Source organism: Pan troglodytes, chromosome 6 (assembly GCF_028858775.2).
Source record: "Pan troglodytes isolate AG18354 chromosome 6, NHGRI_mPanTro3-v2.0_pri, whole genome shotgun sequence".
NCBI lineage: Eukaryota > Metazoa > Chordata > Mammalia > Primates > Hominidae > Pan > Pan troglodytes.
This window is the reverse complement of record NC_072404.2, coordinates 83,397,447-83,421,978: the sequence shown is the minus strand read 5'-3', so window position 1 is coordinate 83,421,978 and position 24,532 is coordinate 83,397,447. Positions and strand designations below refer to the sequence as shown.

The 24,532-nt window shown below is 40.6% G+C and overlaps 1 protein-coding gene across 1 annotated transcript in view; it reads right to left on the bottom strand.

Annotated features, from left to right (window-relative positions):
• Positions 1-24,532, bottom strand: part of TYW1B (tRNA-yW synthesizing protein 1 homolog B) — a 265,501-nt gene that overhangs the window by 101,682 nt on the left and 139,287 nt on the right. Inside the window, 1 exon segment of the mRNA XM_054687593.2 lies at positions 19,970-20,105. Within this exon segment, the coding sequence (XP_054543568.2) occupies positions 19,970-20,105 (136 nt within the window).

The following is a 24,532-nucleotide window of genomic DNA, read 5'->3' as shown; positions in this document are numbered from 1 at the left end:
TATAATCTTTCAAAAAGCACGGTTTCAAATTTTCCTTTTCTCTCTTTTTTTTTTTTTTTTTTTAAAGAGATGGGGTCTTGCCATGTTGCCCAGGCTAGTCTCAAACTCCTGGGCTCAAGAGTTCCTTCTACCTCGGCCTCCCAAAGTGCTGAGATTATAGGTGTGAGCCACCATGGCTGGCTTAAAATTTTCTATACTTGTCCTTAGAAACGGATTTCTAGCCTTAGAATAAAAAGAGTACCAAAAAATAAGGGATGACTTGCAAATAAGTGGGAATTCCAAGGACCTGCTTAGAATAACTTTTAGTTCTAGCATCTTTCTTTCTAGAAAGTGCTGGAGGAAGGAGTTTGCTTGAAACAACCGATTCCCAATGAAAAACCTGTAGGAAAATGACAAAACAAAGGCCAGGTGCGGTGGCTCACACCTGTAATCCCAGAACTTTGGGAGGCCGGGGTGGGTGGATCACCTGAGATCAGGAGTTTGAGACCAGCCTGGCCAACATGGTGAAACCCCGTCTCTACTAAAAACACAAAAATTAGCCGGGTGTGGTGGCAGGCACCTGTAATCCCAGCTACTCAGGAGGCTGAGGCAGGAGAATTGCTTGAACCCAGGAGGTGAAGGTTGCAGTGAGCCGAGACTGTGCCACTGTACTCCAGCCTGGGCGACAGAGTGAAATTCTGTCTCAAAAAAATTAAAAAAAGAAAATGGGAAAATTTGCAATTTTTTCCAATCACTAAGTCAACTGGAAAAGGACAACTACACATTATTAGTTTTGACAGTCAATAGTTTTAGTATTTTTATGTTGCCCTAATACAGTGATGTCAGTATATATATATATATATACACACACATATATATACACACATATATATATACACACACACGCACGCACTGTATATACACACACACATACTAATATATGGTATGTGGATCTACGCTTCATCAAATTACAAACACTACTCCACAGTCATCATAGTTCATCAGCTAACACTTTAAATGTCACATTATTAATTACAATGATTAAATACAAAACAATTTTCTTCTCATGTAAAAAAAAGCCAATTTATAATAGAAGAGATTATTCAGATCAGATGAAATCTTCCTCTAGTACTAATAATACCTTGGCAACAGATCATTACAGAATAATGTAATAGTTTCATAACTATTACATAATATTTCATAACTGTAATAGTTTCATATGCTAACCCATGAAAATCTTAACATCACACTACATAACATGGAAACAAACTATGCTGTTCTGGTTCAAAGAATAAATAAGAGAAGGAAAAATGATAACTTTAGGTAGCAGGACTAACTTCTGTGTTCTGGAAACGGTTATGGTTAACAAACTGAAGCTCTTTGGGGCTAAACAGGGATTCAAATACCAGTTTGATTTTAGTGGCTGGTATTCAGGTTCCCAGAAACGATCACCTCCACTTTGGGCTATGTCAAATAAACAAGTGCTAAAAGATAATAAAAGTATACCATGAAGCCAAACAGCTCTGTGACCTTCAATTTCCTCATCTGTAAAACAAGGTGAACAATATCTACAACTCATATAAAAGGTATGAAGATAAGATGATACGTACTCAGGATTAGCAGTACCAGAATTTAGTAAGAGGTTGTTTAACAGATGTTAGCTATTAGAGCTATGATTATTAAATAAAAGAACTTATGATAAGAATGTTCTCTGCAGGACCCAATGTCTGCTGTACACTATATTTAGTTCAATAATGAAACACAACAGAGTCTCAACAGCAAACCCTGAGTGGTACAGTGACTGGCTTCCCAGGGCAGACACCAGGAACTGGTGGGGCTGCCATACCTGGGCAGGGTGGATTTGCTGGCCAGGTGCTGGAAGAGCAGCAGCCCTGGGAGTGAGCACATGCTTTATTTACAGAGAAACCCAGTTAGTTGGATGCTTCAGCATAAACCATAAAGGCTTTAAAAAAAAAAACTTTTGGCTGGACGTGGTGGCTCATGCCTATAATCTCAGCACTTTGGGAGGCCGAGGCGGTGGATTGCTTGAGGCCAGGAGTTCAAGACCAGCCTGGCCAATATGGGGAAACTCCATCTCTACTAAAATACAAAAAAATAGCCAGTGTGGTGGCATGTGCCTGTAATCTCAGATACTTGGGAAGCTGAGGTGGGAGGATCGCTTGAACCCAGGAGGCGGAGGTTGCAGTGTGCTAAGATCACGCCACTGTACTCCAGCCTGGGTGACAGAGCGAGAGACTGTCTCAAAAAAAAAACCAAACAAACCAAAAAACTGTTTTAACATCATATTCAAAAAGAAACTTGGTTGGGGTGATGACAATGTTCTCGAGTTAGGTAGTGATGATTTCACAAGCTTGTGAATATAATAAAAATCATACTTTAGAAGGGTGAACTTCTTCTTTCTCTCTCTCTGTATGTATGTATGCATGTATTCATTGATTCATTCATTCATTCGAGACAGGGTGTCACTCTGTCACCTAGGCTGGAGGGCAGTGACACAATCATAGCTCACTGCAGCCTCGGCCTCTTGAGCTCAACTGATCCTCCACCTCAGCCTCCTGAGTAGGTGGGACTACAAGAATGCCTTAGCACACCTGGTTGATTTTTTTTTTTTTTTTGGTAGAGAAAGAGTCTTGCTATGTTGCTCAGGCTGGTCTCAAACTCCTGGGCTGAAGCAATCCTCCCACCTTGGCCTCCCAAAGTGCTGGGATTACAGGCGTGAGCCACCACATCCTGAACTTTATGATATGTAAATTATACCTCAATTATAAAAAAACACATGGGCATGGAACATTTGTCTCCTGATTTTCAGGATTCTGAGTTTTTATACAGTTGAGGGAGGTTGGGAGCCCTTGGCGGAATGAAAAATGGCTACCTGTATCTTTGACAGCTTCCGCTTCCTGGCCTAGCAGAAACTTTTTCTGCTTTTCCCTGGGTTCTCCGACATGCACCCTGCTAAGGTTCACAGAGTTGTTTGGATATATGGTATCCTTTTATTTATCTTTTTTTTTTGAGATGAAGTCTTGCTCTATCACCAGGCTGGAGTGCAGTAGCGTGATCTTGGCTCACTGCAACCTCCATCTCCCGGGTTCAAGTGATTCTCCTGCCTCAGCCTCCCGAGTAGCTGGAATTACAGGCGCCTGCCACCATGCCCGGCTAATTTTTGTATTTTTAGTACTGACAGGGTTTCACCATGTTGTCCAGGCTGGTCTTGAACTCCTGACCTCGAGTGATCCACCCACCTCAGTCTCCAAAAGTGCTGAGATTACAGGCGTGAGCCACCGCACCCAGCCCCTTTTATTTATCTATTAGCACTTGTTTACTCCACCTAGCCCAAGGTGAAGGTAATCATTTCTGGGAACCTGAATACTAGGATGCATGAATTATTATATTAATTCTATTTTTATTAAATGCATACTACAGGCAAAGCACTATCCGGGGCACTGAGGATACTGCAGGGAATAAGAGAATGTCTCTGCTTTCACAGTTGAAAGGAAATAAAAACCAATAACATGCAAGTCTGGTGCTGATGCTGCTATGGAAAAAACAATCAAAGAGGGATGGGCAGTGCTGCTGAGGAGGGATATTATTTTCCACAGGATGAGGAGGGGCTAACTCTCTGATAAGGTGATATTTGAGTGGAGTCCTGAAGGAAATGAGAAAACAAACCATATCAACATAGAGAAGCCCATTACAGGCAGAAAGAATGAATTCTAAGAGTCTAGACAAAGGCAAACAGCCAATGGAGAAATGGGCAAGGTATGGAAAGGCTATTAAAGACATGGCCAAACACAACAAAATGCTCACCCACTCCTGGGAGGATTATAAAATAAAACCTCAAATCAGACTGGCAAAACCTAAAACCTTGACAATGGCCAGGCATGGTGGCTCACACCTGTAATTCCAGCAATTTTTTTTTTCTTTTTTTTTTGAGATGGAAACTTGCTCAGCCGCCAAGTAGCTGGGACAACAGGCGCGCATCATCACGCCCAGCTAATTTTTGTATTTTTAGTAGAGACGGGGTTTCACCATGTTGGTCAGGATGGTCTCGATCTCTTGACTTCATGATCCGCCTGCCTCAGCCTCCCAAAGTGCTGGGGATTACAGGTATAAGCCAACGTGCCCGGACAATCCCAGCACTTTTGAAAGCCAAGGTAGGAGGATCACTTGAGGCCAGGAGTTTAAGACAAGCTGGGCAACATAGTGAGACTCCATCTGTACAAGTTAAAGAATCAAAAAAATTAGCCAGGCATGGTGGTGCATGGCTGTAGTCCGAGCTTCTTGGGGGACTGAGGTGGGAACATCACTTGAGCCCAGGAGGTTGAGACTGCAGTGAGCCATGATGGCACCACTGCATCCAGTCTGCCAATAGAGCAAGATCCTGTCTCAAAAAATAAATAAAATAGAATCAACAACTAACAAGACCAAGTATTCGTGAGGATAGAAAATAGAAATTTAATGCAGTAGTCTCCTAAGTATAATCATGTAGGACAGGGTACGGCGACAAAAATCTAATCAAGTTCAAGTTTAAGATGTACATATCCTATGATCCAGCAACTTCCAACCACAGGTTAGTTCCGAAAGAAATTATTGCACATGTGCACAAAGAGACACTCTCAATAATGTTCACTGCAGAGTTAGAAACTGTGAAACAATCCAAATGCCCATCTGTAGGAGGATGAATTTCTCCTACATCAGGGAATATTTACAGGATAGAAGGCTACATAGCAGTTACAAAGTCTCAAAGGCTAAATATAACAATATGAATACGTCACGAGCATAATATCAAACAAAAGAAAAACAGGTTGCAGGGAGGAAGAAATGAGGGAGGCTACTATTTAATGGGTATGAAGTTTCATAGTTTGGGGGAAAGAATGGGGAGATGAAACAGCTCTGGAGATGGATGGTGGTAATAGTTGCATATAATATGAATGTACATGATACCACTGAACTGAATACTTTAAAATGGTAAAAATGTAATTTTTTATTTTTAAAAAAATGGTCAAAAATTAAATCAAGTTGCATAAGGATACATACAGGGTTACATTATTATATAAAGTTTTAAAATATGGAAAACACTATGCTCTGTTACTTATGGAGTTATACATAAGAGTGAAGTATAAATATGGAATGATAGGCCAGGAGCAGTAGATCACGTCTGTAATCCCAGCACTTTGGGAGGCCAAAGCGAGAGGATCACTTGACGCCAGGAGTTCGAGACCAACCTGAGCAACACAGTGAGACCGTATCTCTACAAAATGCAAAAATTAGCCGGGCGCAGTGGCGGACACCTATTGTCTCTAGCTACTTGGGAGGCTGAAGTGGGAGGACTGCTTGAGTCCAGGAGTTCAAGGCTGTGGTGACCCATGATCATACTGTGGCACTCCAGCCTGGGCAACAGAGCAAGACCCTGTGTGATGGTTAACACTGAGTGTCAACTTGATTGTATTAAAGGATGCAAAGTATTGCTTCTAGGTGTGTCTGTGAGGGTGTTGCCAAAGGAGATTAACATTTGAGTCAGTGGACTGGGAAAGGCAGATCCACCCCTCAATCTGGGTGGGCACCATCTAATCCACCCCTCAATCTGGGTGGGCACCATCTAATCAGCTGCCAGTGCAGCCGGAATAAAAGCAGGCAGAAGAACGTGGAAAAACTAGACTGGCTGAGTCTTCTGGCCTTCATCTTTCTCCCGTGCTGGATGCTTCCTGCCCTCAAACATCAAACTCCAAGTTCTTCAGCTTTGGGACTCTTGGACTTACACCAGTGGTTTGCCAGGGGCTCTCAGGCCTTTTGGCCACAGACTGAAGGCTGCACTGTCAGCTTCCCTACTTCTGAGGTTTTGGGACTTGGAACGGCTTCCTGGCACCTCAGCTTGCAGATGACCTATTTGGGACTTCACCTTGTGATAGTGCGAGTCAATTCTCCAGTAAACTCCCCTTCATATGTACATCTATCCTATTAGTTCTGTCCCTCTAGAGAACCCTCATTAATACAATATGGAATGATAAACACCAAACATGAAATACTGAAGACAATATGGAACGATAAACACCAATTACAGGATACTGATTCCCTCTGAAAGAAAGAGAAGGAAAAAGAAGTATGATAGAAATGAGGTCCACAGAGACTGCAAATGAATTTGTAATATTTATTTCTTAAGCTAGACTATAGTTATAGTGGTACTGACTATCTTATTCACTGTATCTTTTCATATGTATAAAATATTTAATCATATACACAAAAATGATAGTAGAGGGCATCATTTTGTAAAATTCAAACAAAATTACCCTCTGTAATGTTTCTAGGTGTTTTTGTCTAGACCCTATAAGGTAGGCACTGTTATTTACCCCATTTCACAGGTGAGAAAAGTGAGTCCCTTGCCCAAAATTACACACACAATAGGTGGCAGAGCCAGTATCCAAACCTTGGTAGCCTTGTTTCAGAGACCCAAGCTTTCAATTACTAAACCAAGCAGGTTGTTGGGAAATAACAGAATATACACCAAGAGGAGATCGGATAAATGCAATTTGCTCATTCACCAAATACTTACGTGGCAATCATGTGTCAGTCACCGTGTTAAGGGCTTTGAATACCACAGTGAACAAAAAGGCATAACACACATCTTGCCTTCCCTAGGGGACCTTACAATTCAGAGCAAGGACAATTAAATAAGCAGTCACACCAACCCCTGCTGTCCTGGGTGGTAAAAGAAAGCACAAGTACCCTTCACCCAGAAGTGCCAAATGCAGACTCTGGGAGGAGGGAAGGAGTTAGGGAAGGCTGCCAAAGATAAGACTTGTGAGGCTATTTGTTAAATCCATATTAAAAAATATTATCCAGACAGTAAGAAGAGTGTTGGAGTGTTATATTTACTTTTTTTTTTTTTTTTTTTAGTTAGAGTCTCGCTCTGTCGCCCAGGCTGGAGTGCAGGGGCACGATCCCCACTCACTGCAAGCTCCACCTCCCAGGTTCACATCATTCTCCTGCCTCAGCCTCCCGAGTAGCTGGGACCCACCACTATGCTCAGCTAATTTTTTGTATTTTTAGTAGAGACAGGGTTTCACCGTGTTAGCCAGGATGGTCTCGACCTCCTGAACTCGTGATCCACCCACCTCAGTCTCCCAAAGTGCCGGGATTCCAGAAGTGAGCCACCGCACCCGGCCGTCTGTTTTTTTAGATGGAGTCTCTCTCTGTCTCCCAAGCTGAAGTGCAGTGACGCAATCTCGGCTCACTGCAACCTCCGCCTCCCGGGTTCAGGTGATTCTCCTGCCTCAGCCTCCCGAGTAGCTGGGATTACAGGTACCCACCACCACACCCACCTGATTTTTGTATTTGTAGTAGAGATGGGGTTTCACTGTGTTGGCCAGGCTGGTCTCAAACTCCTGACCTCAGGTGATCCACCCGCCTCAGCCTCCCAAAGTGCTGGAGTTAAAGGCATGAGCCACCACGCATGGCCTATAATTACTTATATAGAAAGATATGACACTCTGTTAACAAAAAAAAAAAGTAGAAATCAACACACAGGGCATCTTCTGGGAATGGAACAGCACATATATCAAGTTTCAATACGTAGTAATGGTAGCTTATCAAATCTGTACTTTAAAGATGGTTCATCAATAAATGGTACTTGGGAACGACATAAAAATGAATGCTAAGTTATATCCCAACTGGATTAAAGAGTTGAGATTTAAACAACCGGGCTAGGAAAGAACCAGAAAATATACATAAGTATTTTTATATCCTAAGGGTCTAAGCATGACACTAAAAGGAGAATTCACAAAGACAAAAATTACTAGGTCTTAAAGAAAAAGGCTGTGAGCCTTATACTATCAGATTTTAAAACTTAAAATTAACCCCTACGAGCCTTCTAGTTTCCAATGCAGCAAGAAAGTTGCTTGGAAGTCATCACTGTGTCTTAACAAGTAAAAAGCTGAACAAATTGAAAAATCAACAACTGTTCTTAGATCCATCAGAGAAGTGAGGTCACAGGGCAAACCTGCTGTCCCCATAATTGGAGGGAAAAACAGGCAGGCACAGAGAATCACAACTTAACAGGAGCAGAAACCTCCACAGAGACCAGCGCCAACACAGGGAAACTGAACTGTAATTGACGAAGTGCTGGAGGCTCAGTGTGGACAAGTCTGACACATAAAAATTCCAGACAGACCCAGCCATTAGGGGCCCTACACTTTTGTGAGTTTTACCTACTGGAGCTCTGCCAGATTCTCACAGTGAATACACAGGGGGAAATCCCTTGTGCTTCTGGTAAGGGGAGGGAAACAGGAACCATTTGACATGTGTCAGAGCATTGTGTTGATAACAAGGTCTGCTCTCAGGAGAACCGATTTAACCAGAACCTAACTTGCTTGGTTTTATCAGAGCCTAACTAACCAAGTGGAAGAGAAATATCCAACTCCAGCCAGCACCGGCCTTCCATGTAAGAAAAGGGAAATAGCCAACTGCAGCACACTCTAGCCAACCTGTCCCAAGGGGGAAGAAAAAACTGAGAAGTATTTGTGAAGTTCACAGTCCAGGGGTACAGCCTCACTAAAAGACTGAGACCTAGACTGGGCGCAGTGGCTCACACCTGTAATCCCAGCACTTTGGGAGGCCAAGGATCATTTGAGGTTAGGAGTTCAAGACTAGCCTGCCCAACATGGTAAAACCCCGTCTCTAGTAAAAATACAAAAATTAGTGGAGCATGGTGGCAGGTGCCTATAATCCTAGCTACTTGGAAGGCTGAGGCAGGAGAATTGCTTGAACCTGGGAGGCAGAAGTTGCAGTGAGCCGAGATCTTGCCACTGCACTCCAGCCTGAGTGACAGAGCAAGACTCCGACTCAAAACAAAACCAAACAAAACAAAACACTGAGACCTAATCATAAGACTACAGAATGCTTCCCTTCCCCATATACCATACCATCACATTATTAAAGGTCTAGTGAGAGCAGTTCCTTTTACCCAGGATATCACATTCAGTAACAAGAAGTTACAAGGCACACTAAAAGGCAAAAAGCAAAGTTTAAAGAGATAGCACAAGCATCCAAACCAGGCTCTGACACGGCAGGGATGTTGGGATAACCCGACCAGATGCAAAGGGCTCCAGTGGATAAAGTACACAGCACACAAGAACAGATGGACAATGTAAACAGAGATCGAAATCCTAAGAAAGAACAAAACCGAAATGCTGGAGCTCTAAAACACTCTAACTTTGGAAATGAAGAATGGCCTTGAGACTAGACATGGCTGAGGACGAAATCTCTGAGTTTAAGGATTCTCAACAGAAACCTCTAAAACTGAAAAGCAAAATGAAAAAAGACTGAAATAAACCAGAATGGAATATTCAGGAGCTGTGGGATAACTACAAAGGGTGTAATGTATGTGTAACAGGAATGCCAAGAGGAAAACAAAGAGAGAAAAAAACAAAAGTAGTATTTGAACAAATAATGACTCAGGATTTCCCCATGTTAATGTCAGGCCCCAAACCACAGTCAGGAGGCTCCCACAACACCAAGTAGGATAAATGCCAGAAAAACTATAGATAAGCATGTAAGTTTCAAACCACAGAAAATCAAATATTTAACAAAATCCAGAAAGAAGACAGAGGGAAAAAAGCCTTATCTATAGAAGAGGAAAGAATGATTTCAACTTCTACCCAGAAACCATGCAAGCAAGGAGACGGCAGGGTGAAATAATTAAGTACTGAAAGAAAAAATCACCACCTAGAATCTGCACCCTATGAAAATGTCCTTCAACACTGAGGGAGAAATACTTTTTCAGACAACCGGAAACTGGGGGAATTTGTTGCCAGTAGATCTTCCTTGAAAGAAATGTTAAAAGAAGCTCTTCAGAGAAAAGGAAAATGATATAGGTCAGAAACTCAGATCTAAGAAAAGAAAGGAAGAACATCAGAGAAGGAGTAAAATAAAAATGTTTATTTTTCTTATTCTTAATTCATCTAACAGATAGCAATTTGGCCAAAATAATAAGTTAGCAACAATATATTGATTATGCATGCCTATGTATAAGTAAAATGAGTGATGGCAATGATACAAGGACAGGAGGGAAGAATCAGGATTATTTTGTTATTGTAAGGAGGCCGGGCACAGTGGGTCAAGCCTATAATCCCAGCACTTTGGGAGGCCGAGGAAGGCGGATCACTTGAGATCAGGAGTTCAATACCAGCCTGGCCAACATGGTAAAACCCTGTCTCTAATAAAAATTTAAAAAATTAGCCAAGTGTAATGGCGAGCGCCTGTAATCCCTGCTACTTGGGAGGCTGAGATAGGCAAATTGCTTGAACCTGGGAGGCAGAGGTTGCAGTGCGCCAAGATCAGGCCACTGAACTCCAGCCTGGATGACAGAGTGAGACTTGATCTCGAAAAAAAAAAAAAAGAAAAAAGATTATTTTGTTATCATAAAGTACTTGTCCTACTCAGGAAGAAATATAGTGTTCTTTGAAAATGGACTTCAATTACTGGTAGACCCATATTACAAACTCTAGGGAAAACACTAAAAAAATAACAAGTGAAGTATGATTAATATGCTAAGAAAAGAGAGAAAATGGAATCATATTTAACATACTCAAAACCACAAAAGAAAAAATGTGGAATACAAAAATAGAAACAAAGAACAAGACCAACAAATAGAAAACATTAACAAATACAGTAGATGTTAATCCAACTATATCAGATCCCCTGAAATGTATGTGATATTGTTGCAAGAACAGACAAATAGACCAAAGCAACAGAATACAGTCCAGGAAAAGAGTCACACAAATGTAGTCAACTGATCTTTAGCAAAAGAGAAAAAAGTAATACAATGCGGAGAAGATAATTTTTTTCAACAAATAGTGCTGGAACTAGAAATCCACATGCAAAAAAAAGAATCTAGACGAACACCTTATACCTCTCCCAAAAATTAACTCTAACTGGATTACAAAATTAAATGTAAAAGGCAAAACTGTAAGAGTTCTAGAAGATAACACAGGAGAAAGTCTAGATGACCCTGGATTTGGAAATAACTTTTTAGATAGCAAACCAAAGGCATGACCCATGAGAGAAAAAATTAGTAAGTATTAAACATTTTTGCTCTGCAGAAGACACTGCCAAGAGATGAAAAGACAAGCTACAGACTGGGAGAAAATATTTGCAAAAGACGTATCTCATAAAGAACTCCAAAATATACAAAGAACTCTTAAATCTCAACAATAAGAAAATGAACAACCCAATTAAAAATGGGCCAAAGACCATAACAGACATCTCATCAAAGATATATGAATGGCAAATAAGCATATGAAAAAATGTTCCACATCACCTGTCATCAGGGGAATGCAAAATAAAGCAACAGTGACAGAACTCTCATCCATTGCTCATGGGAATACAAAATGGTACAGCCACTTTGGAAGACAGTTTGGCAGTTTCTTAAAAAACTAAACAATACTCTTATGAAACTACCCAGCAACTACACTCTTTGGTGTTTACTCCAAGGAGTTGAAAATTTATATTCAAACACAAACTTGCACACAGATGTTTATAGCAGCTGTGTTCAAAAATTGCCAAAACTTGGAAGAAACCAGGATGTCCTTCAGTAGGTGAATAAACTGTGGTACATCCAGACAATGGAATATTGTTTAGCTCTAAAAAAATATGAGCTATCCATGTGAAAACACATGGAAGGAACCTTAAATGCATATTGCTAAGTGAAAGAAGCAAATCTGAAAAGGCTACATATGGTATGATTCCAACTATATGACATTCTGGAAAAGGCAAAGCTACGCAGACAGTAAAAGATCCATCCATGGTTGCCAGGGATGAGGGAGGGAGAGATAAACAGGCAGAGTACAGGAGATTCTTAGGGCAGTGAAACTACCCCATATGACACTGTAATGGTGGATACATGTCACTATACATTTGTCCACACCCACAGAATGTACAACCACAACAATGAACCCTAATGTAAAATACAGACTGTGACTGATAATGATGGATCCATGTAGGTTCATCAGTTATAATAAATGTGCCACTCTTGTGGGTGATGTTGATAAGGAGGTAATGTATGCATGCATGGAATAGGGGGGATATGGAAAATCTCTGGACCCTCTGCTCAATTTTGTTTTGAGTCTAAAACTGCTCTAAAATATAAAGTCCATTAAAAAAATATCCAGACCCCCTACCTTATGCAATACCCCCAAATTAATCTCAGATGATTCACAGACCAAATTGAAAAATAATAATAACAACATTTCTGAAAGAGGAAAACATAAGAAACTATCTTCATGACCTTGGGGTGGGCAAAGATTTCACAAATAGGACAGGAAAAGCACTAAACATATACTTTTTTAAAAGTGATAAACTAGACTTTGTTAAAATGAGGAGCTCTGTTTATCAAGCAATATTAAGAGTTTAAACTGGCAAAGACAGGCCAGGCACAGTGGCTCACGCCTGTAATCCCAGAACTTTGGGAGGGTAAGGTGGGTGGATTACTTGAAATCACGAGTTCGAGATCAGCCTGACCAAACTGGTGAAACCCCATCTCTACTAAAAATACAAAATTAGCTGGGCATGGTGGTGCATGCCTGTAATTCCAGCTACTTGGGAGCTGAGGCAGGAGAATCACTTGAAGCCAGGAGGCAGAGGGTGCAGTGAGCAAAGATCACACCATTGCACTCCAGCCTGGGCAACAAGAGTGAAACTCCACCTCAAAAAAATAAAATAAAATAAAATAAATAAATAAACTGGTAAAGACAGACTGGGAGAAGATATATTCAGTACCTGTATCTGGACTTGTATTCAGAACCACTATTACTTGCAAAATCATGGAGGAATCTCTGAACACTATGTTGAATGTTATTATAATATTATAATTGAGTTATTATATTATAATGTTGAGAAATCAGACACAAAGGCATAAACAATCATTTCATTTATATAAAGTTCAAAAACAAGCAAAACAAAAATAAATTCAAAAGTTCAATAATAGGCAAAATTAATCTACGATAAAAGTTGGCATAATTGTTCATAATATATAAACTATATAAAAATATAGTTGAAGGCCAGGCACAGTGGCTCATGCCTGTAATCCCAGCATTTTGGGAGGCCAAGGTAGGAGGATCACTTGAAACCAGGAATTCAAGACCAGCCTGGGCAACAAACAAGACCCCATCTCTCAAAAAAAAAATTTTTAGCCAGGTGTGGTGGAGCACATCTCTATCCCAATTACTAGGGAGGCTGAGGCAGGAGGATTGCTTGAGTCCAGGAGTTCAAGACCAGCTTGGGCAACAAAATGAAACCACCATCTCCACAAAAATAATAATAATAACATATATATAGTTGCAAAAATATGTACAACATGATTTCAATTTTATAAGTGAAATATAGACACATATGTATGAACATGCATAAAAACTGTAGAAGATGTAATACAATATAGTAACTGTTTACCTTTGAATTCTGGTAAAGTATGAGTCATTTTCTTCAATATTTATTTTCTAAATGTAAAGTTTTTAGCAGATATGCTATGCAATTCTTTAAGCTGATGAAAGGAAATGCCTTTGACTTCTTTATTATTGGTACTCTTGGTTCAAAAGGTCAGTATTCATTACATTCAGATCTATTATTTGCTCTCCCCATTTCCATCTTTCCCATTCATCCCTCCATACAATGGCTTCCACACAAAACACTGCACCATACTTTCTTTTTGACATAGTAATTAAAGACCAACTGGTAAAGCTGTTTTCTTTTTTGTCGTACCTTTACTTGGTAATCTTTCTGGAAACTCACTGTTTCCTTGAGTTGCATGGAATTGAACCAATATCTTTATCAAATTCTTCCCAGACTCACTCTCTATGTGCTTCACGTTGAAAGCTTCAACACTTTTGTTCCCGCAGGCTCCCTCTTTGCCTTCTTTAGGCACTTCTTGGGTCATCCCATCTGCTTACTTGCCTTTAACTACAATCCGTTGCTAAAGAGATGACTTTCCGATCTACCCCGGTATTCCTTCCCCAATGTTCTCCTGAGTCTCCAAACCCATAGAAGCTATTATCCACTAGACATTACCTGATGCCTCAACACGAACTTAAGATGCAATACACTTACATTTCTCTAAAACGATATTAGGTAAAAGGTCTGGAGGGAACCAGTTTACTAAGGAGTTAGCCAGCTTGCAGACACTGACTTTAGACAACACATTTGCACAAATCAAGCACAGCAGTCTTGTCTGATTTCAGAAGTGGCTGAAAGCAGGGTAACATTTTAGCTAAGCAGAGCAGGGTAAAATGGCATTAAATCCAAGCTGAATGGAATCAGCCCTGGGGGATCTATGCCTGTGGATAGGGGTCCCACGGTTTACATGAAAGTTAAAGCCTTCAAAAAAGTGGTAGGAAACAGATATCCAGATTAGCCAGATGGGTTAAGGCTCAAGAATAGACTTTGGCACCGATGATGAGAGGTGGAAATAAACCAAATAGGTCAATAAGAAGGGAAACTTGTCAGAACCATGAAACGGAGACGAGCTCATCCTAAAGCAAAGGAAAGAAGAAGATATATTTCATCGACTACAAGAAACTCTAGGATAAAGGCCATGCCATGATTTAATGTGTCATTATCTTATTTTTCTCCTTTGTGAAAGTCTCAATGCCACCAATTAAATGTAACATGTCATTTCTGGCTGCATTCAATTTTCAAAATGTTCAAAAGTGACAAAATGTGCATGCTGCAACTTGGGAGTAGCTGAGACTTTGTCCTCAGTGTGCTAAGGACAGAAAATGTGACTGTCAGGCCTCTAGGATGGGAAGAAGGATGCTGGGACATCACACACTCCTGCTGCTCCCTACTACTGGCCAACAAGCAGGAAACTGAGCAGGATGAATGACTACACTGTCTTTAACATGACCATCACAGAGAAGTGTAATGACAAGGAAAAATACTTATGACACGATGTTAAACAAAAACGAAAGTAACATATAAGATGGAATTAAATTTGCAAAAAAGCATGCCCTCCCCCAGTGGATTAAGTAGAAGTACTTCAAATGTTAATTACTGTGTTAAGGTCCTGGAATTATAGGTAATTTCTTTCCTTGCTCCTTTGTATTTCTCTTTACTTCCCCCAAATTTCCATAAGCAGCACATAATATTTTTATAATCTGATATAAGGTCAAATGTGAAATGTTTGTTTTTTAATTTGCAAATTGTGGGCCACACACATAAATTGGTTTATTTAAATATTAGATAGAGGGCTATCTCATTAATGTACAATAAGCCCCTCGTAGCAATGGAACAACCATTATTTAGATAATGATGTCAGGTCAGAGTATCCTAACATCTGTAGAGAGAGGGCCAATGGTCATTGTTAACGTGCAATGCAAGAAATTATGTTGGTCATTTTTCTTTTTTAAATATGAGGTTTCAAGAATGTTAATGCTATTACTTAAACAGAGAAAAGAATTAAATAGTTCAGTTTACTACTGGATCTTGACCTTGGCATAATCATAGTTCAGCAGAAACACATCTGGTCACATTGCTGATAAAAGTTTACTGCTAAAAGCTGGCAGCGTTTTCTTGTATAAGATATATTTCTCTTTTTTTAAAAAAAGGACTGTTTGACAAGTAGCTATCGTGGACGGAAATTGAAGCTAACACATTTTTTACTCTGGTATCTTGATGGAATTGGTTTTTAGCCCACATACTCAAGTACCAATATATTTCTCTCCTCATATTGAAAAGGAACATTTTGACAAAGGATAAAGATCTGGAAATGTAAACACTGTACTTGCCAAGAGTTAAAAACAAAATATGCTACCTTCTTTGGGTAGTACTAGATCAGAAATAGGCTGAAAATCTTGGGACAAATCAAAATTTTTTGTTTATAAAGTTTAAGAAATTCTCTTCAAATGCCTTTCCTTGCTCAGGCATAGTAAAAGTCTAATCAAATAACAGAAGATAACAGTATGGATGTTCTAATTAAAATATCTGAAATAACACTCTTATTTATAGTAATCTGGTATCATTTGAGTTTTTATTTTTTATTGTAATATATTTATTTTGAGACAGTCTCACTCTTGTTGACCAGACTGGAGTTCAATGGTGTGATCTCGGCTCGCTACAACCTCCGCCTCCCGGGTTGAAGCAATTCTCCTGCCTCAGCCTCCCGAGTAGCTGGGATTACAGGTACCTGCCACCACTCCTGGCTAATTGTTTTTTTGTATCTGTAGTAGAGACGGGGTTTCACCATATTGGCCAGGCTGGTCTTCAACTCCTGACCTCAAGTGATCTGCCCGCCTCAGCCTCCCAAAGTGCTGGGAATACCGGCGTGAGCCACTGCGCCCAGCCAGCATTTGAGTTTTTATATGTTTGACCCTAGCTAACACATATAACTACAAAATATATGTTTTAAGTGCTAAACAACAGTAAAACAAATCTTTCTTAATAGCATCTACTATGTCTTATAAGATCAGACATTCAGAAGGAAGTAACAGCTTGAGTCAATTTAAAGGAAAATTTTTAAGAGCAGCATCCTGCCACAGATCTTCTCTTACAAGGCAACAAAAACAATGCCAAGAACAAGAAACAACAACTCTAATTGCTACAAAATGCTCAGAAAGTCATTGCCCTAATGTGTGGGCAGTTTAAATTGCCCAAAGAAACATTCCAACAAGAATTACATAGAGACAATAATGACTTCTATTTAAGATGCTCCTGGGTTGAAATTATTTTCTAACTTTAAGTTACTGCATTACTGTCATGAGCAAACCCAAAGTAATTACAATTGAATTCATCACCCAAAGGCCAGTGACTTCAAGGTAAGAATTCAGTTTTTGGAACATTTTGACCAAAGACAGGAAGTAAACTATTAAGCTATTGTGTTAATGTTTCCTTGTCATCTTCCATACTCAAAGAACACAGCCTAGATAACAATGTCAGATGGGCCTGACTTTGCCAGCTCCTGCTGTTTACTCCCATTTAAATCCATTCTAATTTTTATGCTATGTAAATCCAAGACCGCTTAGAAACTAAAGTAAAGAGGCCTTTTTGCATTTCTTAAATAACATCAGTATTAATAACCAAAGAAGGCATGGATTTAACTTCCCGGGCATAAAACAGCAAAAGAAACCCACAAAGATTTAATCAGCTGGACAACTGGTAAAACACATATAGTACTTTACAAATCTCTGTTGAGTTTCCACCCATTCATTCTTTTAAGAAACAGGCTGGGTGCAGTGGCTCACACCTGTAATCCCAGCACTTTGGGAGGTTGAGGCAGGCGGATCACTTGAGGTCAGGAGTTTGAGACCAGCCTGGCCAACATGGTGAAACCCCATCTCTACTAAAAATACAAAAACTAGCCGGGCATGGTGGTACGCACCTGTAATCCTAGCTACTGGGGAGTGTGAGGCATGAGAATCACTTGAACCCGGGAGGCGGACGTTGCAGTGAGCCAAGATCACGCCACCACACACCAGCCTAGGCAACAGAAAGAGACTCCATCTCAAAAAAAAAAAAAAAAAAAAAAAAGAAGAAAGAAATAAAAAAAGAAACATTTATCAGGACTGGAGCAGCGGCTCATGCCTATAATCCCAACACTTCCAAGGCAGGAAGATTGCCTGAGGCCAGGAGTTTGAGACTGTCTCTACAAAAAAAAAAAATCAAAAAATTAATTAGGCATGGCAGTATGTGCCTGTGGTCCCAGTACTTGGAAGGCTGAGGCAGGAGGACTGTTTGGGCCCAGGAGTTGGAGGCTCCAGTGAGCTATGGTGGTGCCACTGTGTTCTAGCTTTGGTGACAGAGCAAGACCCAGTCTCCGAGAAAAAAATGGAAGCATTTATCAAATACCTTCAAGTGTACTATGCTAGACATTGTGCAGAATTCAGACATAAGGAAGGAATCCAGCTCCGGAGAGAGCAGCTAAGACAAAATAGAAGAAAAACAGTGTTTTTTAATAGATATAAAACTTAGGAAGGGAAAAAGGGGCAGCTAATTGTAATCAGAAAAGACTTTGCAGTAGTGGTAATCACAAAACTGGGTCTAGGAGGTGCATAGAATTTCTACAAGTCAAAGAATGGAAAGAAAGAACATTCCTTCCAAAATCTGGGGAGACAGTAACCGAAGACTCAGAAGGGAGAAGGTGGTGGGCACATGTGCAGAAATGGCATCGTAAGCAAGGAAGCATGGCCCTCCTGGGGAATAAGGTGAAAAATGAGCCAGGAAATGTACATCGAGGCCAGACAGTGATGGGTTAGGAATGTCAAAGTAAGCGCTGGGCACAGGAGAGAAAGGCAAGTTTTCTGGGACAGTGACTCCCATATCTGGCTGCATACCAAATGACGCCTGGGATGTCTAACAAGCAGATCTCAGATGCCATGAGGACCAGGAAACTGTCATTTTTTTAAGCTCCTGGGGTGATTCTCATTATCAGTCAGATGTCAAGAAGGCACAAAGAACGCTTAGAAAAGTGACAGAAAGGAAGCAAGGAAGGAAGGAAGGAGGATTAATGGAAAAGCAGAACCAGATGGTTACTTTAGGTGAAAAAGAAAAGGAAGGTAAGTATGCCATATGAAAACACACAAGAAAGGCCAAATGTTTGCAGAAAATGACATTCAATGTGAACATTCTGAGGCTATTGATGGCTTAGGATATGTGGTTCTAGAAATTCAGGAAAATTAACTTTATATTTAAATGTATACTATTTGCAGACACCTTTTTTTTTTTTTTTTTTAAGATAGGGGTCTCACTGTCACCCACGCTGGAGTGCAGTGGCGCAATCTCGGCTCACTACAACCTCTGCCTCCCAGGCTCAAGTGATTCTCCCACCTTAGCCTCCTGAGTAGCTAGGACCACAGGTAATTTTTGTATTTTGTTTTTTGGTAGAGACGGGGTTTTGCCATGTTGCCCAGGCTGGTCTTGAACTCCTGACCTCAAGCGATCTGCCCACCTTGGCCTCTCAAAGTGCTAGGATTACAGGTGTGAGCTACCACACCTGGCCTGCAGACACCTCTTTTAAGGTGGTTACGTACAGTCGGTCCTCCATATCTGTGGGCTCCATTTCCACACATTCAACCAACCATGGATGAAAAATATTTGGAAAAAATAAAACAATTAAAAATCACACAAATATTTAAAATGCAGTATAACAACCACTTACATGGCATTTACGTTGTACTACATATTATAAGTAATGTAGAGATGATTTAAAGTATACAGGAAGATAAGTGTAGATTATGTGCAAATACTATGCCATTTTATTTTTATTATTTATTTATTGTTTTTGAGACAGAGTCTCACTCTGTCACCCAGGCTGCAGTGCAGTGGCAGGATCTTGGCTTACTGTGGCCTCCACCTCCCAGGTTCAAGTGATTCTCCTGCCTTAGCCTCCCAAATAGCTGGGATAACAGGTGCATGCCATCACAACTGGCTAATTTTTTGGTATTTCTAGTAGAGATGGGGTCTGACCATGTTGGCCAGGCTGGTCTTGAACTCCTGACCTCAAGTGATCCGCCTGCCTCGCCCTCCCAAAGTCCTGGGTTTGCAGGCAGGCGTGAACCACCATGCTTGGCCTATGCCATTTTATATAAACTTGAGCATCTGTGGATTTTGGTACCCATGGGGAGTCCTACAACCAATCTTCCATAGATTCCGGGTTGGGTATCTATGGGGAATTGGTTCCAGGACCAATTGTTATTAATTAACTTTGGGAGTATATATACCTCTCTCCTTAAATGAATGAAAGGCAAATGATACATACAAAGCATTGTGCTACAAACTTAAGAGGAACTCAATAATTATTTAACAAATAGTAAATGTTCAAAATTCCTTGAAGAAGGAAGTCTCTAAAAAGTTGAACGCTATATTTCATCTTTTTTTATTTTAAAGAGAAAAGAGGAAAAAGTACCTCTGTTCTTTTCTTCCATCTTTCTTTCTTCTTAACTTCAGTACACACCTGAGGGTTGTTTATTTATTTTTAAGATGTCATAATTCTTACCTTGACTGCCAAGGCTTTTAAACTGTCAAGGAATCGCTGCCAGAAATCCTTGAAGAGTGGGCGGTCGATTTTCTTCAGGCTGTCTTTGGTACTGGCATCCACACTGACATACAGCTGAGTAACCGGCTCGAGGTTCCTTAGTAATTTTTTTTTTTTAAAGGAAGAAAGAAAAATTATTCCTCTATCAGGCTTTCCATGATATAAAACCTGTAATAGACATGGGGATTAAACACTTCACTGGGTCTAGAGACTTCCACTTCCCCCAAAAGACTGAACTAATGATTTTAATCATGTGACAAAATGGGACGGCCTCTGGTTATTTTTTAAATGACTGGAAACCATCCCTAATACATTGAAAATATTGAATTACTTAAAATTGGTCCTTCTTCAAATACTAAGTTTGAATGGAAAATAAACAAAATGTGATCTAACTTCAGGTATGACAGCATCAGCCCAGCACAATTAGAGGGGCTCTCTGATCTAACTTCCCCCCACCCACACACTCTGCCAACCACATGGGGTCTGTGCTGCTGGGCCACCTCCCTCCATCAATCACTGACGGAAGTCTTCTAAGGAACAAGAAACAATCCCAAAAGCTCAGGCCTTATTCAAAGAACGCAGAGTCACACCTATGCTTCCAAAAGCGGGACTGGGTTTCATGTCAAGCCTTGGGTGGGCAAACAATGATCCATTTGGGGAACTTTAAGTAGTGCAGACCTAAAACAGTAGAAACCTCATACTTACACAGGAGCACAGCCCAGAAGAAAAAAATGAATTCTTATTTTCCTTGCCTTTACAATCAGTTTCCATGAATACCACTCATTCTCCGCTTCTCTCAAATTCACTTCCTCATTTCATAATTTCATTCCTACCTACTAGATTTCTAGTAGGTCCTTCTCCTAGTAGGTCTTTTCCCCCGGCCCAGTCCCCAGACAGGATCTCATTCTCATCCAGGCTGGAGTGCAGTGGCGCAATCACAGCTCACCGCAGTCTCAACCTCCCAGGTTCAAGTGACCCTCTTATCTCAGTGTCTCAAGTAGCTGGGACCACATGCATGTGCCACCACGCCCGGCTAATTTTTAAAATTTTTTTGTAGAGACAGGGGTCCCACTACATTACCTAGGCTGGTCTGGAACTCCTGGGCTCAAGCGATCCACCCACCTCAGCCTCCCAAACTGTTAGAATTAGAGGCGTGAGCCACTGCACCCGACCCTACTAGATTTCTTGCAAGTTATACATTAAACGTAGACTATACTTTTTCTTTTCTTTTCTTTTCTTTTTTTGAGATGGAGTCTCCCTCTGCCACCCAGGCTAGAGTACAGTGGTGCAATCTCAGCTCACTGCAACCTCTGCCTCCGGGTTCAACTGACTCTCCTGCCTCAGTCTCCTAAGTAGCTGGGATTACAGGTGTACCCTGCCACATCCGGCTAATTTTTGTATTTTTAGTAGAGAAGGGGTTTCACTATGTTGGTCAGGCTGGTCTTGAACTCCTGACCTCAGGTGATCCACGCACCTTGGCCTCCCAAAGTGCTGGGATTACAGGCATGAGCCACTGTGCCTGGCCTAGACTGTACTTTTTCTAAAGCCTCTCCCCTTCTCTCTTCAAATAGGTCTCATAATTCAATCTCTTCAGTAAATTTAGAACTAGAAAAAACAAATTCCCCCTTAATCATCTTCTGATCAAATTTTCCCAATATTCTTTTTCTATAAGGATTCCACAATTTATTCCACATTTCCACCTAGAAGTTTTATGCATTTTTTGTTTCAAAGTCCATGCATTTTTAAAAAATGAAAATATCATTCACATTCCATACAATTCACCACTTTAAAATGGTTTATGTGCTTTATATACATATCAGTAGCAGCCTTATCAATCTTTGAGTGCAAGATCTTGAAGAGCAAGAATCCTGTTTTTCTTTTTATCCAGCCACACAGGCAGATATTAAAGCTACTTTTTAGGAGATATTGTTGATTTCAGCAGACAGAATTTTTAAGGGAATATAGGCCAAACAGATGCTTGCAATGATGTGGCTTAGTGATATATAGAAAAATCACAAGTGTCTAGACTTCTGTTCACTTCTGTTAAAAGTGGAGAGGCTCTGACCAAATGTAGGACAGAGGTGATTAAGATCCTGGCAGGCTCTCATTGCTTTAATGCCTCTGCAATACTGATGTACTAAGGGGATCCTTCAAAGTTCAGGTAATGTGTCACTACTGAGCAAAGCACGTTAATTACTGAAAATGTAAAACAAAAGCATCAGTAATAACAGCATTCTGTCTCATCACCCCTTTGCTGAGTGCCTCTTTAATAAAAGACAAGCTATGCTTCCTTAACTGGACTTCTATTTAAAAAAAAAAAAAAAAAAAAAGGACTGTCTTAATGGTTACTGCTGGCTATCATCATCTGATAACTAACAGGACTTTGTCAAAAGCTTCCTGATGCAAAATGAGAACTGCCCTGACCTTTTCACTATGCTTCCATAACTACTTAAGATTATGAACAGTACATTCCAAAGGCCATACTCCTTTTACAAACCTCTATCATTTACAAAATAGGAAGCCCTGGACACTGACACTACTACTAAGGAATTCTAGCCAATACTAGATGTCTGAGATGCTACACCCAAGGAAGTCCAATAAGGAATTCTAGTCAATACCAGATGTCTGAGATGCTGCACTCAAGGAAGTCTACAGATCTCTCGTCAAGGAGCAGAGGAAGAATGGAGAAGAGGAAAAGGTCCCCAGGAATTACAGAGCTCATTTCTAAGGGGCTCAAAATTAGTAAAGAGACTTTTGGAGATATTTTCTGAGCTTTAGGGATCTTATTTCTGCCTCACACTGGTCTCTATTCACCCAGAAGAGATAATGAGGCTCCCAGTAGAGTCACTTATCTGTCTCTATTCTATACAGGATAACAAATGTTCCCAAATAGCAAAAAAGTCTTACATCATCAAAATCACCATAATAATTCCTGTATCTGAGAATCTCACAGCACTGCTGGGAGTAATTAAAAAGGATATCCTCTGCTCTCCCAAAAAAAAGACAATATTTAAGATAGACAACCTTAAGCCCAATCCTCTGTACAAATGCCCCAGGATTCTTGATGTGAGTACTGTAAGGACCCTTCATCTTAATTTTAAATCTCTGAGTGCAGAATTATCATATATAAAAATGTGCTGATGAACATAAAAATCCCTCTCCCATGTTGCCTTTCTGTAGAGATTATCAGGCCTCTTTCTACCTTCCAAGGCTCAGAAGGTAGAATGAGGCCTGACATATCTGCAGGAAAAAAAAGGAGAGAGATTTATGTTTGTAAGAAATTCAAGTAAACAGTGACTTTGAAGCTCCTCCTTGGGATAAAAAAAATAAGCAGAGGGACCCAAACAAGCAATGATATTAAAACCTAAATCTCTAAGACCATCTGGGGCTGTCAGAACAAGCCAAATAGCTCAGGAGGAAGAGAGGAGGAGGGTGAAAGAGAAGGAGAGAATTATTTACCACTCACCGAGCTGGCACACTCTGCCGTGTGCTTTACCCTTCTTGATCAGTTCACTGAATCCTCACAATAAAACGACCACGTAGTTGCTACTTATGCCCATTTTAGAGACGATGAAGCTGAGGTTCAAAAGGTTAAGTAACATGTGCAAGGATCTATAAAGAATAAGCATCAGGCCGGGCACAGTGGCTCATGCCTGTAATCCCAACACTTTGGGAGGCTGAGGCAGGAGGATCACCTGAGGTCAGGAGTTCGAGACCAGCCTGGCCAACATGGTGAAACCCCATCTCTACTAAAAAATACAAAAATTAGCCAGGCATGGTGGCGCACGCCTGTAATCCCAGCTACTCAGGAGGCTGAGGCACAAAAATCACTTAAACTCAGGAGGCGGAGGCTGCAGTGAGCCGAGATCACACCACTGTACTCCAGCCTGGGCAACAGAGCAAGACTCCATCTCAAAAAAAAAAAAAAGAAAGAAAGAAAAGAAAAACAGTAAGTGTCAAGGAGATTCAAGTCCAGAGATGAACCCAGAGCCTTTCTCCTAACCCTGCACCATGATGGCAAAATCCACAGTGTGGCTCAGTGTTCAAGTCACAGCGGTTACATGTAACAAACAGTATTCCATAAATGAAAAATCCAAGAGAATACGGATGATCTGTGAAATGCAGATTCTGACTGCAAAGTCCTAAGAGAAGCCAAAACAACAAGTCCTCAGGAAGAAATTCTGAACTTAATTCTCTTCAGGGGCTTATGCACTTCATTCAACATTTATTCAGGGATTACTACAAACTGGACACTGAGGCCAAGAGGCTCAGCCCTCAATATTTACATTCTGGAGGGAACAGAAGATGGATGAGAGTCCCACCACGCAGCACCATGACTAAGGTGGGGAAAATGTAATGGGTATAAATGGAGGAGTGAGTTGATTTTGCTTGGCAAAATCATACAAAAGACGTAACAAGGTCAAAGTCAAAGCTGATCTCTGAAGGACACAGAGTTCATCAGGAAGAGAATGAGATCATTTCCAGGGATGTCCAAAGAAGAAATGCAAAGGCCCACAGCTGTGA